Raw genomic sequence first — 17,186 nt, 5'->3', positions numbered from 1 at the left:
CCAGGTGGAAAGAAAGTGGGCAGGAAAACTAGTTCTGGAGATTGACAGGGTAATGTAGGTGGGAGCTGATGCAGGCTTGAATGGCAGTGAAGCTCTTCTTAGGAAAACATATGTATCTGAGATTATTTAGGTGACAATACAGAACCTGATGAGCAAATCAATGTGGGTGGTGGGTGGTAGGAAGGCAGAGGAATGAAGGGAAATACTGAGGAAATTCAGGTATTTGATGTGAACACTTGGGTAAAAAGTACTTAGAAAGGCAATATGAGAAGTAGAGGTAGGCTTGTGTTTTTCCCCTTGGGGTGTGTGTATGTGTGCGTGCACACGCACGTGTGTGTAAGGGGGTTGTTAATTACTTCATTTGGACATGCTGAATTAGAGAGTCTGTGGAGCACCCAGATGGCAGTGTCTCACAGGTAGGTGGTTAGGTGGATCCCAAGCCAAAGCCTGCTTTCTCTTTAGACCTGCTTTCTTCCTGAGCTGTAGACCTGAATATCCAAAAGGCTGCCGGATACCTCCGCTGAGAGGTCTGATAAGTTCACAGGGCCTTAACATGAATGGATCCTCTCCATGCGCCTCTGTCCTCTACTACTTTGCCCCTCTGCTGGCCAATGGGCTCACTCTTTCCCTGTGGTGGCACCACCACCTTGCTTGGACCCATACAATAACCCACCTCACATCTTCATTTCTGTCTTGGCAGTGGCTGGTGCAAGTGATAACTGGGCACCCAGGCAGACGTGCCCCCAAGAATTGAGACATAGGGCAATCAGGTTGCTCTCAGAAAGGTGTGAGGTCACCAGATGGTGGGTCAAAGCCTAGATAATGTGCAGTCAAGCTTTCTTGAATAAGGACAAGCAATGGGATCCCAGAAAAGGGAGAATCAGAGAAGAAATAAATACTGGGAGCACGTCTCCAGCACTGTGGTCCCTAGGGTGGAGACTGACTCACAGACACTAATTCCCCACCTCATGGGAGAGCATCCCTGTAATGGAGATGAAAGTTTGGAGCAATTACATCCTGGCCCTCGCAGCCTTCAGCTCACTTCTCCTGCTCTCATTCCTTCCTTGCTCATCAACCTCCTAACCATAATTAGGCTTCCTGGGAAGATTTGCCTCTAGGGAAAGAGACATGATCAGCAAACAGGATTATTTTGTCTATTTGATAACATCAATTGTCTACAAATAATTAAACTAGTTTCTGCCTTATGAATGAGAATATCTGTAAAACTATTAATCTATGACTTGGAATCTGACAGGCAGATGCTTAGTTTGATGTGGTAACAAATTTAGTACTTGATATAACAATTCTGTTTTAATTTTTCTCCATTATCAAAGTGATATGTGTTCATTATTTCTATTTTCTAAAATCACTCGTAATTCCAAATATCCAAAAGGAACTACTACTAATTGTCAGGATGTTTCCTTCCAATCTATTTTCGATGCATATGGAAATAACATCTATCAGTAATTTCATCTCCTTTTGGACTTCCCTGGTGGCTCAATGCAGGGGACCCAGGTTCTATTCCTGGGTCAGGAAGACCCCTTGGAGAAAGGAATAGCTACCTACTCCTGTATTCTTGCCTGGAGAATTCCATGAACAGAGGAGCCTGCTCATGAGGCTCCTTATACTGCATGAGGTCACAAAGTCAGACATGACTGAGCAACTAACACTTACTTAATTACTTCATTCCCTTTTTGTAAAAACGCATTACAGATTTGCAATCTCAAATGACAAAATTAAACAACTGTGTAAGAAAGAGTTTTGGTTGCTTCTCTCACACCAAAAAAGAAAAAATTCAAAGCGTACTTGACCAAATTTCAGTAAAAGAATTTCTGCAACCTGACCAAGACCTTGCCAAGATTCATGAGCATGACAAGCAATCCAATAAATCTTTAATGGTAGCCAGTGGTGGTGGTGGTTTAGTCACTCAGTCGTGTCTGATTCTTGTGACCCCATGGGCTGGAAGTCCACCAGGCTCCTCTATCCATGGGACTTCCCAGGCAACAATACTGGAATGAGTTGCCATTTCTTTCTCCAGGGGATCTTTCCAACCTAGGGATTGAACCCGGGAGATGCATTGCAGGCAGATTCTTTACCAACTAAGCCACCAGGGAAGCCTCATGGTAACCAGTGGTAACCTCCAAAAGCCATAAGTATCCAACTAGATATATGCTAGATATTATGCTTCTAAATTCAAATTCAGTCTCTGGCAAAGATATGTGTTTGTATGTACAAATAAGAATGGTATTTTTCTTATACTCTCATTCTTTTTATATTTATTAGCTAGTCTCCTTCTATAAAGAGCTGTTATTACCTATCTGTTTACCCTGAAATATGAACTGTACAGGTATATCAGAATCAATCTTGATTCTTTCTTTTTATTCATCAAATTTAAAAGTATTGAGTTGGTACCCAGAAGGCTAAGGGCTCAGTAAATGGACCCCATATAGTTTGCATGCTTTTGGCTTTGCTACTATCTGGACATCTTATTATGATGTTAAAACCAAGTTCCAAAGTCTTACTTTCTTTAACCCAAACTCACGGTCAAAAGCAGTTGGGGTTGACATATCCAGGAACCTTACCTCATTCTCTGATGAGCTTGCAGAGAGGAGCACTTCTTGGGCGTCGAAGAACTCAGAGACAGATTCTGACATGGAGAGGCGGCTCTCATTGGCTACTTGCTGTGACAGGGGGAGATTGACGTGGATTTGCTCACCAGCCTACAGGAGAGAAAAGTAGATGGTGTGATCGCTTTCTTCCCTTGTATGAATGGCTATTTGTTCAAATTAGGCAATGAAGTACTGGCCAGATCTCTAGAAAAATTCACAGCATATGTTAAAGGACTGGTGAGCACAAGCAATTTTCACTTGCAACTGAGTAATGACCACTGCATAGGTTTCCTTCCAATATGCCTGAAGAATCCAAAAGCGCAGACAAACGGTGAGTAGATTTTAAATCTATGCTCAATTTGCACTTAGTGGATTGAATAACAGATTGAGCCCCCAAAATACCCTGAATTGACTATGGAGACAAGTTCCTTGCCATATGCTTTGGCCTGTCATTACTAGCCATATTCTAACCAGTATACACAACTCAAAAAGTATTTGGAGAAACTACTAGCGATATGCTAAGAAAACATTCTATAAGACTAATTTTTGAGACAGAATGTATTGATATAAAAAGTCACTTTCCAATTTGATCATGAATTTTAGCCAATGAAACATATGATTAGAGTATTGAACCTTATTTCAAACTGTATTTTTATTCATACAATGATAGCAAATGATATGGCTTTCAAGAAAGCAATTTAAGTTGCAACCAGAAAAACAGGTAAGAGAACTTACATTTTAAACATCTAGTACATTTAGTATACATTTTATATTGAAAAGAAGATTCAAACTGAGACTGTTGACTAATTTTTAGATGATAAAATTTTAGAAATATTCTAGATTCTGGGCAGTTGAGGGGGCATAAATATTATCAGAGATCACAGGACCCATGGAAGTGGATGGACACAGGGTCGGTAACTTACATCCAAGAGACGTTGTCTGGGGACGGTATTTCTTAAACAGTTAGATAGCAGAACCCTTACACTTATAGATTTCTAGAAAAATGTATGTTTGGTGCAAATATGGCCTTAGCATTAGTTAAAACTCTCCCCTGTTACATGTATTACTGTTCAAAGTACAAATTCTCCTGGCTAAAAATAATTTTATGAAAGTGTTAGTTGCTCAGCCGTGTCTGACTCTTTGAGACTCTTGGACTGTAGCCCACCAGGTTCCTCTGTCCCTGGAATTCTCCAAGCAAGAATATGAGTGCGTTGCCATTCCCTTCCCAAGGGATCTTCCTGATTCAGGTATTAAACCTGGGTCTCCTGCATTGTAGACAGATTCTTTACCGTCTGAGCCACTGGGAACTACACACTCACGTTAAGTCCAAATACTGAATGTTCTCCTGTCCTCTTACTGTTTTTTCAAAAATTCTTCTGAAAAATGGAATAATAATAGCACCTATATCAGAGAGTTGTTGGGGGTATCAAATGAGATAATGCATGTAAAATGGGTTAGCAATACCAAGCACATAGTAAGCATTCACTGGACATGTGTTAACCATTAATTATTAGCATCATCACCAGGAGCTGTAGCAGCACAAATAATATTTTCTTAGCAAGGTCAGGTGACTTCTCTTCTTAGATAGAACTTTTAAAACAAACCTTAAGAAAACTTTAACTTCGCACCTTCTCTTAAAAGTATTTGTTTCAACATTTCTAGGACCATAAATGATCATGAATATTTCAAATGAAGAGTGACAGAAAAGTCACAAGATGGAGTATATATAAATTAAATAATCAGCAGCATGAGATGAACACAGGAATAAATAAAAATAGACAACCGATCACCAACAATAAATGATGTCAAGCTCATGTATATCCTTCACTCCAAAGAACATTGAACTGTCAGCAACACAAGATTTACGCTGGGAATTGTATTAGTAGTGAAAGAACTTTATAAAAATAAATAAAAATATGCAGTAGGTGTAGATGCTACAAAGCAAGTACTCTATATCTATTAAAAATGAATCTTACCTCATCAGGGCTAGGAATAATATTTACACTAACAACCTGATCACAAATAATAGATTCTGAATGTATTCTGTTCAACCGGCTCCTTAGTTCAGCATTCTGGTTGAGTGCCTTAAAATAACAAAAACCGCACATGTAATTTCAAGTTATTGAAGAAACATAAAGCAGAACCAGCACACAGGTACACTTTAGACAACAAAGTCTAGGATGCTTTTAGCTGTAACTTTTGGAGCCACCATAGGCCAGATCCCACTAGTAAGAAGGAAAGAAATGGCTCAGAATTAAGGCATTCATTTTTCGCAATATAAGACTACTACTTAGTAGATTAGTGGGTTGAAAAGAGTTCAAGGATTTCATAAAATTGATTCATGGAATTTTCTCTCCTTTAGAGTCAGGCCCACTATATCCAAGCCCAGTCTACCACCACATACATATAACATTTTATACCCTAGGATAAAAACTATTGATTCTTTAATTGTTTTTTTTTTTTTCTTTTTTGGTTCCAGTTTCTAAAGTTTGGGAGTTGTTTCAAAGCCAGATGTCTCATAAATTATTTGTAAATGGAATGAACAATGAACTGGCTTTATATTGCACAGAGCTATATTTTGACCTGGTGAAAGCAAACAGTTGGTGTGTTTCCATTTTCTAGGAGCACATAATTAATACCTATGACAGTACAGAACTAATTCAAGTGTAGACCAAAGCTACCTTCCCTGGACAGAGTAGACATTGACAAGCATAATAAAGAGCATATCACAGAAAGGAAACTAAGCTATCTGCATCTCACGATTCTTCACACACCCTAAATCAGCATCAGCAAAACACCATCTGCTGTACCCCAGTTTAGTGTGTGTGGTGGAAAGGGAACATATTTACATAAACATGGGCTCTCTACAGGGGCCCTGGGGACAGAGGCTTGTGGATCACATCAGTGCATGGAAATCTGTTCCATATACAGAAGACACATGTAGCTGAATAGATTATACCAAGTCTCAAGTAAGAGACCTTTGTGAGGACAAAGCCCAGTGAAAAGCTGGACTGCTCCTTTCCTTCCCATTAAATCCAGCAATGAGAAGATGGATGTGAATATTTCAGAATGGAAGATAAATGTCAGGACGTACTGAAGAGTGAAGCTGCCCCAGGGAGTGAGGATTCTGCTTTTCTTCATAAGGAGTCAATGAATACACTAAACTGATACACACACAGATACAACCGCCTAACTCTAAACTTGTACCTATTCAATCATCCAGGATAAATGACAAAGTGGCTAAACTTCACACTTGCATTGAGTGGTGCAGAGTTCTTGAACATGGAGCATAGAACAGTCTCCTCTCTTTCCTTTCTGCTCAGCTTTTTTTTTTTTTTGGCTACTCTGTCCAGCTTATGGGATTTTAGTTCCCTGCCTAAGGATCAAACCCAGGGCCTTGGGAGTCAGAATGCTGAGTCCTAACCACTAGACCACCAGGGAATTCCCTCGGTTTTCTCTTTTCAAGGAGAAAATTCTTCACTTACAGCTTTCGGCTTTCATTTAAAGTCTTTAGAACTGTAAAGTCTGTAAAATACGTGTAAAACAGAATACATTTGGTCTTGTGAGTTGTCAGGTATTGATGGATTAAAGGTGGACACATATCCTACAGTCATTACATTGCAGACAGGTGAAAATATGTGTCCAGTTCGCTGAGCAAACGGATGTCTTAGTGAGAAAAAAGGTGATTACATTTTTAGTAAATAAATCATGTGTTTCCCAGTACCTTACATTCTGCAAAAGTGCTCAGGATCTTTTTCTTGGAACAAAATCTCAAACAGTTGAAATTTGAAACAAAAATACTGCCTCACTCCTATTCTTTGCAACTATATATGCTTATTTGTTCTTTCATTGTTTTTTCTGTGCACAAGTGTACTGAAAGTCATCTTAGTAACTGCTATAATTAGCCGATATATTTTGCTGTTTTGGAAGTAGGAGGCCTTGTACGTTGTTTGATGGTTTTAATGGTAGAATCACATCACGACTTCAGGGTTTCACATAAACCTCATCTAAGGGTTTCTCCAAAGTGACAACACCTTCTGTTGCCTGGGAACAAAGTTAACAAAACAACCCCACAAAAACTCATGGGCAAGGACAAGTAAATTTTTTTTCCCCCAGCATGTGGGAGTTTAAAACACAAGGTTTCCATTCATAAGGAAACTTGTAGAATTGCTTGCTCTGGATATTTAAGAAAGTTAAACTCCCATGTAATCTCTCATCTCATCCAATATTCATGAAATGTGATCCTGCCTACACACAGGTGTGTGTGGAGGCACCACAAGGTAGCCTCTAGCTGCTAATATCAATAGGACATGAGGTGAAAATTAAAGAAATACTGTGTTCATCATATATATGCAGTGGTAGAAAAAGGCTGTTACACAGCACACACAAAAAGCCTGGAAATAAGTACTATTCCAACTCTGGCAACCCCGAGGGTGGAAAGTGTAAGCAGACGCAGAGCATGCAGCAGCCCGTCTGTGTGTGCCTTGCCAGGGCGGCTCCTCCTTTTGCCTCGGTCACATGGACCGCAGGGCAAGGTGGCTGCGCCCGGACACCATGGGGACTCAGGACCACATTTATTACTTCCCTCCCTGAAGCTCACTACTGGTGATCATGAACACAGAGGAGTCCAGGTGATGGCAGAACAATACACAGAAAGCAGCCAAGGAGCCTGTACAGTGGTAAGGCGAGGGAAAAGGAGGCAAGTCGCCAGCCACTGGCGCCAGCCCATGAGCAAGAAAAGCCATGGAAACCTGCGAGGAATAACACTGCTCTCGGAGTGGCAGATGGGGTCAAGGCCGAGCGGCAGAAAGCAGCCTCGGCTCAGGAACCATGCCTGGATTCTCTAGTAAGTCTCACACTTGCTTTCGTGAGCGAGCTCAGGCCGCAGCACAAACTCTCCACAAGGCACGCTCACTTTCCCACTCCTCATACACACTCAAGTGCCATATACCCACGAAACACAGCATTCCTGACCAAGCCGTGAAGGAAGGTCCCATCCTGAAGTTCTGAGTCAGAATGAATTGCCCAAATCCTCACTTCCTTAGCTATTAACTACCATTTTCCCACCCAGGCAGACAATGGGTGAGAAGTTCCCTTAGAGTCGGGAGAGTCTGGCATAGCAAATGCATTCTACTGAATGGAACTGTGTGTTCTGGGAAGATTTAAACTCTTCAGATAAAAGCAAAACTGGTTCAAAAAGAGTGAGGATGTGAGTATGCCAACCGTCAAAGCTAGAGCTATCAAGAATCAAATCGTGGCTAGCTCTTAAAAATCACCTTGTTTTCTATTTTAAAATAAATACTAAGATAGTGTATTTGGAAAATGCAAAAAAGTAGAAAAATATTTCTAAAAATTCATATCTTACTACTCAATCAACTGACTTTTGGTAGCTTGGCATATATCTTTCTAGTTTTTTTCTTATGCGTTTTTCACATTAAAAAATGGGAACCCCAGAAAATGGGAACATACTCTACATCCTTCGCTATTTATTCTTGGTACACAGATATTTATTTTATATTGCAAACTCTTCACAAATGTGATTTTAGTTAACTGTGGAATAAGTGGTTATTTTTCTACTATCAGGCACTTATGATGTTGTTACTGATTTTTATTAGAACAAATAAAGCTGCCATGAATGTTTACATGCATATGTTTTCTACATTCAGCATCACTTCCTTAGATTATGCATATCAGCCATGAACCAAAGGACCAAAGCATAAAACACTTTGAAGGTTTTAAATAAACATCACCAAATTATGCCCAAAATGACGTTGATTTAAAGTTACTGGATAGCTTAAAAAAAAAAATGCAAAGGATTCTATGAAGAATATCTTCATAAACAACAAATTTGGCCAAGTCTCAGGGAACTGTGAAATTCAGGAACGAATATATTTAAAACATTTACTCCAACATAGAATATTTATTTTCGATGTATAAAAGGAAGGATGATAAATACTATGCCTGGGATTTTAATTATGCTGCCACGTGCCATAAGCCAATTTTTTGCTTACATACCACATTTCATTGATTCTAAGATGCACAGTTCTCAAAACTAACACCTCTGAAGCACTGGCCAGTTTCACTGAAAGTCGTGTTTTCTTTCTTAGTAGTGCACAGAATGATGGCATATTGACCAATGAATGCCATACCGATTTAATGAAATGTAATAATTGTACATGGAGTACAAGAATCATTGTACTGTTCACACTTGTACGAACCCAACACCCAAAGCATTTAGCACAAGTTGTGCACAAACTATGGGGTCAGAAATCAAACTAGTAACAGTGACAAAGTGTAATGCACTGAAGACAGACTCAAGTCACACTGAGTCTTTTACTACAGTAATCTAGGGTGCTGAGTTCCCATAGTCTTATTATGTATTATTTGATTTTGGTATTTAGTACATAAAATTATAGCTGATGTGAAATCAAGTCATTTATAAAAGGAGAGATGCCACATAAAATACCTTGTCCTACAGATGTAAATCCAATATCTATGCTGCCTTTCAGGTGTAAAAGTTTGCTTTTAAAGCTTCATGGGAGTAAAATATCAGAATTATGCATGTCTCTGTATACCTATAGATCAGGGATGAAATATTACAATAGAAGAGAAATTCATTACACTGTTCAGCCTTGCAAATCATTACACACTCAAGGCAGGTAACAATTTATGCTGAGCATGTAGTGAAAAATGCTAATTTTATATATTTTATTATGCCTTCTAAAAGGATGATGGAATTTGCCAAGTTGTTATATTTAAAAGCTTTATTGAAAAGCAGCATTTTAACCATTAGACATATATCAAATAGAACTTATATCAAATAAAAAATAAGTTCCAAAATGTTAGACTAATCTAAGAAGTTATTTAAATAGTCTCTCTTCTTCCCTTTCTAGGGGGAGATTTGGCTTAGAAATCATTCATTTAAAAAAAACTGGGTTTTAACTGATGACATGTGAAAAAGGATCAACGATGTCTTTAGGCTACCTGAAATCACACTGTAATGTGAAATTATATTAATATAAAAACATAATCAGAAAAGCTGTCTCAATATACTCAAGCTGTTTCATATCTTGTTCAATCCTAAATCCTATATTTGAAGAGGCACAATGAGAATAACAGAGCTAGCCAACCAGGATGGCTACATCAGTTAATTGTTTCCTATCTTCAATGTCTCCTCATCTGTTAGTTCCTTCCCTTTATGATACAAACTGAGGTGACTGTGAAATTTCAAGGCTGACTTTCAGTCCATCTATCATTTACTGCTAAATCAGATCCTGTTAATCTTTTCGTTTTCGAAATTATCAAAACTCTTTCTTCTTGATCTCAGTGGTCATTGCTATGTAAATTCGACAGTGGTTTCCCCCGGCTTTCCATTAAAGGATTCTCTTTTCTTTTTTCAGCTTGTCCTTTAAATACTAATGTTCACTATGGCAGCGCCCCTGACCTCTTTTCTTCTGGCTGAAAACACAATTTATCAACAGCTATAAATTCACCAAGATATTGGGATATCCACATCTTTCTCTCCAGCTTGGGCTTCCCTCCTGAGCCCTAGCACTCAAGAGAAAATGATCCCACCCAATGGGAAGGTATATACAGACATGAGGATGTAAACACAGCCAAAATGCTGTGTAACACAGAACTGCAAACATGGGATTCTCTAGTGGATAGCGTATAACTCTCTTTATGCTGCTACTGCTCCTCAGTCGTGTCTGACTCTTTGTGACCCCATGGACTGTAGCCCACCTGGCTCCTCCATCCATGAGATTCTCCAGGCCAGAACCCTGGCATGGGTAGCCATTCCTTTCTCCCGGGGATCTTCCCAACCCAGGGATAGAACCCAGGTCTCCTGCACTACAGGTGGATGCTTAACCAGCTGAGCCACCAGGGAAGCCCATTCTCTGCCTTACCAAGAAGCGAATAAAAAGCAAGCAAGCAAGAAACAAGCACATTTTCTTATTTTTCTTAGTATAAGCTTATTTCATACCACTAAGTCTCGATCATTAGTACATCTGAATAAAACACTGCAACATGTAGGGGAACAAAAGTGTACTTGACACGTTTGCAAGATGACATACAAGATGCTTCCTAGCCATTATTTTGATCTTTCTGACTTATGATCCTTTATAGGGTCATGCTTCAGTAGATCCATTAAGATGGACAAGGTGTTCAACAGATATAGGACAGGAGATCAGGCCAGGGCAGACCATTAAAGTGTGCTTGTGAAGGAGGCCCTCTGCAAACTGGCACCCAGCTGCCGCTTTGAATGCGCAGGCTCTTGAGTTTCCAAGCAGCATATGTGCCTCAACTGACAGTGTTTAATGGCAAACAGCAGAAAGTGTGGCCCAGACAACAGCATTCAATAACATGAAACTTAACACTGAAAAGAAGCTGACAGTTCAGGTACATAGAACATGGTGAGACGGTTTAAGTCTAATTTGCAGGAACTGAGGGTAACTGTTCAAGCAGGAGCTGATCCACATGGAAAACCACTTACCCAGGATTTGCTTGCTCCTTCGCTCTGATCCAAGGCACCAGGAAGTGAACAATATTTTATGTAATCACTGAGTTCTCACACAAAATCAATAACAACATTGAAGTCTTAAAGGAAATTTTAAAGGTGCATTTATAGACTAAGTGAAGAAAACATTTCAGAGGAAGTGGTCAGTTTTAAGAAAGCAGAAGTGTAGTTTTAAAGGATTTTTAACAGAAATTACAACCTTGAAATATATAGGGATTTGATTAGTATTAATAAGACCAATATAATATATATTAAGTAATACATATTATAGTGTAAAATATATACTGAAATTTTAAGAGTCTAGATTCAGGGAACATAGACAGGAAGAAAATCCTAAGAGTGCAAATCAAAAAAGAAAAAAAATAAGTAATAGTAATCAGTAGTTTTCAACAGGTTAAAATGCATCATAAGTAGGAAAAATACTAAGTGTGGAAGATCTGGTAGATTTTGTCCGACGCTGGATTGGACATAGTCTGGAACACAGTTTAGATGTGTAGGTAAATCATGTATAAATGCATTAGTTTTTTAAATCAGGGATGGCCTTATAAGACCACAGACGGACATTAAAATCAGCCAAAATAGAAATGATGTCTGCAAGCAAGTTTGGTTGATTGTCACTCTTACCTTGATCCCTTTTGGAAGAAAAGTGATACAATTTAATACTGACACTGTGATGGCTTGGGGGAATTTCAGACAGATGTGTCATTCCCATGATGGACTGTCTCCACCCCCATCGTTGGCTTGAAGGGTTAGGAATGTGTCCTGAGAATGATACAAACACTCTCATTTACCTGCGACAGTGACTGTCGGAGTCGTGCCATCTGTGTGCTGTGGCCTTTGTTGTGATCCTGCTCAGAAACCATCTGCTTAAGCTTCTCCTTCTCTATAGCTATGCTATTAAACGCAGACTTCAAGAGAGAATGCACTGGGAGGGGGGAGAAAAGTAAGAGACAAGGATCAAATGGATCCAGAAAAATAACAGAATTATAAACTTCTCAGCACTTGTAACTCATTCATGAATATTTTCTGGAAAGGTTATGTTACAGTCTAATTGAAAGTCAGCCGTAAAATGGGATCTACCAGAATATCTAAATACAAAACAAATATGGTAATGGCAATTAATCAGGATGAAAGTTTTAGCGTTTCGTACCAGATAAGTCAACAAAGACCTGGAAGCAGCATATAAAATACCAATTATTAAATTCAATACTTAGAAACTAACCTATAATTCTTAGAAGGAAAAGGGAACAAGTTTTACTCTGTCACAGTTGATGATAATATTTGAGCAGTCATGTGTGCAATGAAGTCTCATGCAAATAATTTAGAACTATCAAATTATCACCCCAAAGTGTGTGTCCAAAAAAGGGCATTTTATGAGTCTTGCAAATATAAATCAAACAGCTGTTTTAGAACTTGGAGCTAGTTCTCTTTGTGGTAGGAAATGATTTGGTCTTTTTTTAAAAAATATTTATCAGAGTATTATTGATTTAAAATGTTGTGTTAGTTTCTGCTGTATAGCAAAGTAAATCAGTTATATAAATATACATATATCCACTATTTTTTAGATTCTTTTCCCATATAGGTCAATACTGAGTACTGAGTGGCATCCCTTGTGCTATACAGTATGCCCTTACTAGTTACCTATTTTATATGTAATAATGTGGATATGTCAATCTCAATCTCCCAATTTATCCCTTCCCTCTTCCCCCGCTGGTAACCATAACTTTGTTTTCATCTGTGACTCTATTTCTGTTTTGTTGAAATGATTTGGTCTTAAGAATAACACTTGCATTACTTTCTCAGCCAAAACCATCATGATATCAAAAGTGCTTTCAAAGAGTACAAACTACCAGTTATAACATGAATACGTCCTGGGAATCTAATCTGCAGGATGGTTATAGTTAATAGTGCCGTATTATTTACCTGAATTTGTTAAGAGAGTAGATCTCGAATGTTCTCACCACAAAAACGAAATGGTAATTATGTGACATGTTGGAGATATTAGCTATCCTGTGGTAGTAATTATTTTGTAATATATAAGTATGTCAAATCAACATATATACCTTGAACTTATATAATGTTACATGTTCATTTTATCTCAATAAAGTTGGAAATAAAGTAAAACAAAATAAAGGCAACTAAAAACAACCTCCACCCTCATTTCTGCATACTTAACAACAGACATTTGTATATCTGGCAGTCTTTAATGTTGAAACACAAAAATGTTGAATTTCCAACTCTTATTTTTATAGTAAGTTTCTGCAAAATGTAAAGCCTTCTAAAATAGGGATTTCCTTGTAAGAAAAAGGTTATTTTTAAAAGAAGTGGAAAAATGTAGCAGAAAATAGTGACCAGAAATAAACGGGAAAAATAATGGGATCATAAAGAATGTACAATTCATTGATTTATGTGCTACATTCTAGTTGTCATCAATTTTAAGGTAATAACTTGATAGCTGAAATACATTAACCCAACTAGCAGCTCTAAAAGTGGATTCTCATTCATTTCAAAATCCATAATTTCTCCTAAAGAGTTCACTCAACAGTCATATAAAAGCCACCTTTTTCCTCAAGCACAGCTGAAAAGAAAATATGCTGTTTCAACAAAGGCTTTACAAGTCTGTTGAAACTTGGATTACCTAAAAGCCTCAGGAGTGCAACCAAATACACAAAGCTTTCCTGGGGGTACCTTCAAATTTATTCATCTTCCTTTAGAAGCTGTGCTATATTTAATTCACACATTTGTTGCCTCATTTTACCTGTTCCTACAATCTCGCATTAAAAGCAAAAGTTACTGGCTTCCTGATCATAAATCTATGCTGTTACATAAATAATTTAGCATTGCTCTAGTCTAATGACATGATTAAGCATTCAGCTAAGATGTAATAAAAATGTACAAGGAGTAAACAGGTGAAAGAGAGTTGGTCTTACAGACTCTCAATTGAAAAATCTGTAGAAAAAAGGGTGGGTGGGGGAGAAGCTTTACTTCAGTTACTTCAGGATGGTGGAATGAAAGAAATCTCTGGCAGCACATCTTTGCTGATGGTCTGAGAGTATGCATTTTTGTTGCCTTCAGCTTTCTCAGAAATATCCTCAGTGTGCACCTATTCTTTTCCCGAGTCACTAGCCATTTGAATATTACCGGGGGTGGTACTTGAGATGTTCCACTTAACATACACTTTCAAGAATATTTTATAACCTATTGCCAGCAGCCCCAGAGGAAATAAATGTGAAAAATTCATCATAAGGTGTTAGTGACTGAAAACAACACAATGTCTTTCTCCTAAAGATTACAATTTCAAAAGACAATGACTGGGAAGGCACTATTATAAGGTAAAAAATGAATTTCAGTGGCTGAAATTTAGATACTTTAGCATTAAGGGGAGGGAATTAATTTAGGAGCTGTGGCTCTTCCTGGTGAACACAGTCAGGACTGTCCAATCCACCTGCTCTCCACTCTCCTGCTCTCTGGGCCTGATGACAGCAGTTGAGCTTCTGTAATGTGACTGACTGAACATTTAACATCAAAAAAGAGACTCCAAGGTGGGCTGGATGTCCACTCCCCTCTAATCTGGACTAGCAGTGAAGGGACAATGCTTCAGACCCAGAGTTGGCCACTTCCGTTGCAATCCACTCCACTTGGAGCCCTGAGCTGCCGTGGAAGGGGAGGGGAGAGGGACAGAGCTGTGTGCAGCCTCCCAGCTGTCCAACCAAAGTGCCAGTGAAGCCCCCTTGAACCATTCAGCCAGGCTGCCAGCTGAATACCACGGAGGGAGTCCAGCTGATGCCATGGAGGACAGAGGAACTGCTTAGCTGAGCCCTCTTGATTCTTTACCCACAAACTGTAAAGTAAAATCAGTGAGTGCCATTTAATTAAAAAAAAAAAGGTTTCAAACAGAATCTGCTAACTCACAAGTATGTATGACATGATAAAAAAACAGATGCTGAATAGTACTGTGGGTTCGTCTGCCTAGCATAATATCTTATTTTTCTCCCTAAGTGTTTGACTTTGCAAATTCAGAGAATAAGTAGATAATCCCATTACCCTAACATTCTCTGAGTGAAGAAAAAGCAAATTTTAATTTATGATGACCTAAAAGCCTAATGCTAGGCTTGAAGGCAATAGGAGGAACATCATCAAAGATAATACCCTTTTAGTCTTTCTGCCTTTTCTCACCCTCAATAATACTTTCTTTCCTCAGTCAAAACTGAAACCCTATGATGTGTGTTTTTCCCAGGAGGCAGTCATCAGATCCCACTGCATTTTACCTATAGAACTGCAATAAGTATATGAACCATTTGAGCTTGCCACCATGAGCACCTAGACAAGGGTAAGAGAATGAATGGCAACTTCCCATCAAGGAAGAGAGCCACTATAAAGGGCACATTACACTTACTGTTACCTTTCTGCGCAATTAGACAGAATTCTTCTTGAAGCTTTGTATAATCCGTTGAACTTTCCAGAGGGTCTGTGAGGTGGCTAGGCGGGGTCTGAAATTCAATATCTGCACAAAGGTTGGGGTTGGAGGAATGCAAGCGAACTGGGGACATGGTGGCACTGAAAGGAACCTGAAAAGGGAGGACACAAATGATTAAAGAGCAGCAGCACCTTGTCCTACAATCTCTTACACAGAAAAGATGCATCCTATTCTCCAAAATAATAGATTCCTCTCTGATGACACACTTGGAGACAGTACTCATCTCTTCTGCAGGTGGTTCGGGGGGGAAGGAATCTCAGTTTCCCGTAGTTGATTCAGTACTGCTCCTGACTCACTGGCCGCTCACTGTCACAGGGAGAGACGATGACAAAATGACAGGAAGAAAAGGCATAATCCCAGACAGGCTTCAGCTCTGAACCCACTGAAACAATACTGGCAGAAAGCAATCTGATCTGTGATGTGGCTGACCTTCTCTCACAAAGTCTGGGTATTCAAGTCAAAGGGCTTTTTATGCTGACTTCTTTCTGAGCCTGGAGCAAGAATTCACTGAACAGGTAAAAATTCAAGAGGTGCATATACAGAAAGATTCACTTGCTCCATTGTCATTAGATAAAACATAAGTTTAATACTACATATAATAATGGTTTAAAGAGATCTGCAATTAAATTTGAAATTGACTTATCAAAATACATCTGTAAATGAAATATTATATAAATTACTATAGTTACTTTGTATATGACATACAACTCTGTTACATACATGAACGTGGCTTATGAACTGGCCAAAAAGCATTAAGCAAAATAAAGTCATACTACTAACAGTTCAGTTCAGTCTCTCAGTCATGTCTGACTCTTTGCAACCCCATGAATCACAGCACGCCAGGCCTCCCTATCCATCACCAACTTCCAGAGTTCACTCAAACTCATGTCCATTGAGATTTTGCCAAATGGCTAGAAGTTTCTTTGCCCTTGGATTTGGACTAGGCTTCTGATGGGTGGAGGCAAAATACTCCTTCTTTTTCTAGAAGCTTCTACCTGATCATTATAAATGCTGTCAGCCAACCATTCTTGGAGAATGAGAATGCCAATTCATTTTATAAATCAGATCATCAGTAAACTCCCCTAATTCTTACTACACAGATATGCATTCAATTACCTTCAAGAACCAGACTTAGATGCCTCCACAAGCTGAATTTTGTATAAATTAAAAGCTAATTGACATCCTCTATCTAACAGAAAATACGCTGTAGGAGGAAGGAACCAATATTTTGTCTGATGTATAGGTATGCTAGAACCTCTTCCTTTCCTCATTTTTTGACTTAGCTTTAAATCTCATGTTAGAAAAAGGGAGGCGAAGGAGCAAGAGGGAGCAAGCAAGCATGTGCACAGAAGACATAGAGGATGGAGGGGAGGGAGAGACCCCTAAAAATCTAGCCTGAGCTGCAGTTTGTGGGTCTGGGTGATGGCAGTTGAGGCTTAAGAGGGTCCTTAGGATGCAGCTTGGTCCTGGCAAGGAGTTATTTATCTCAAAAGATATTCAGGCTTCCCAGGAAAGAAAGAGGGAATGAAGCTTTTTCCCAGATTCAGCTAAGCTAAGCGTGGTAATATAGGGTATCTGAAGC

The 17,186-nt window shown here is 38.9% G+C and overlaps 1 protein-coding gene and 1 non-coding gene across 3 annotated transcripts in view; both read right to left on the bottom strand.

Moving 5' to 3' along the window:
* OSBPL6 (oxysterol binding protein like 6) overlaps positions 1–17,186 on the bottom strand; it is a 122,504-nt gene that overhangs the window by 24,121 nt on the left and 81,197 nt on the right. For both annotated transcript variants that reach the window (XM_040227710.1, XM_040227711.1), the window contains 5 exons: positions 15,530–15,695; positions 11,919–12,052; positions 11,104–11,127; positions 4,586–4,693; positions 2,583–2,720 (listed from right to left, as the gene is read on the bottom strand). In XM_040227710.1, coding sequence (XP_040083644.1) covers positions 2,583–2,720; positions 4,586–4,693; positions 11,104–11,127; positions 11,919–12,052; positions 15,530–15,695 — 570 coding nt within the window. The remainder of the gene's footprint in view (positions 1–2,582; positions 2,721–4,585; positions 4,694–11,103; positions 11,128–11,918; positions 12,053–15,529; positions 15,696–17,186) is intronic.
* On the bottom strand, positions 15,124–15,266 carry LOC120855228. The gene has a single exon (XR_005719195.1). It is a non-coding gene; the product is annotated as a small nucleolar RNA SNORA79 (small nucleolar RNA).

The sequence above is a fragment of the Oryx dammah genome, unplaced genomic scaffold, assembly GCF_014754425.2.
Source record: "Oryx dammah isolate SB20612 unplaced genomic scaffold, SCBI_Odam_1.1 HiC_scaffold_27, whole genome shotgun sequence".
Classification (NCBI taxonomy): domain Eukaryota; kingdom Metazoa; phylum Chordata; class Mammalia; order Artiodactyla; family Bovidae; genus Oryx; species Oryx dammah.
The sequence above is the reverse complement of the archived record's forward strand: the minus strand, read 5'-3'. Positions and strand labels throughout refer to the sequence as shown.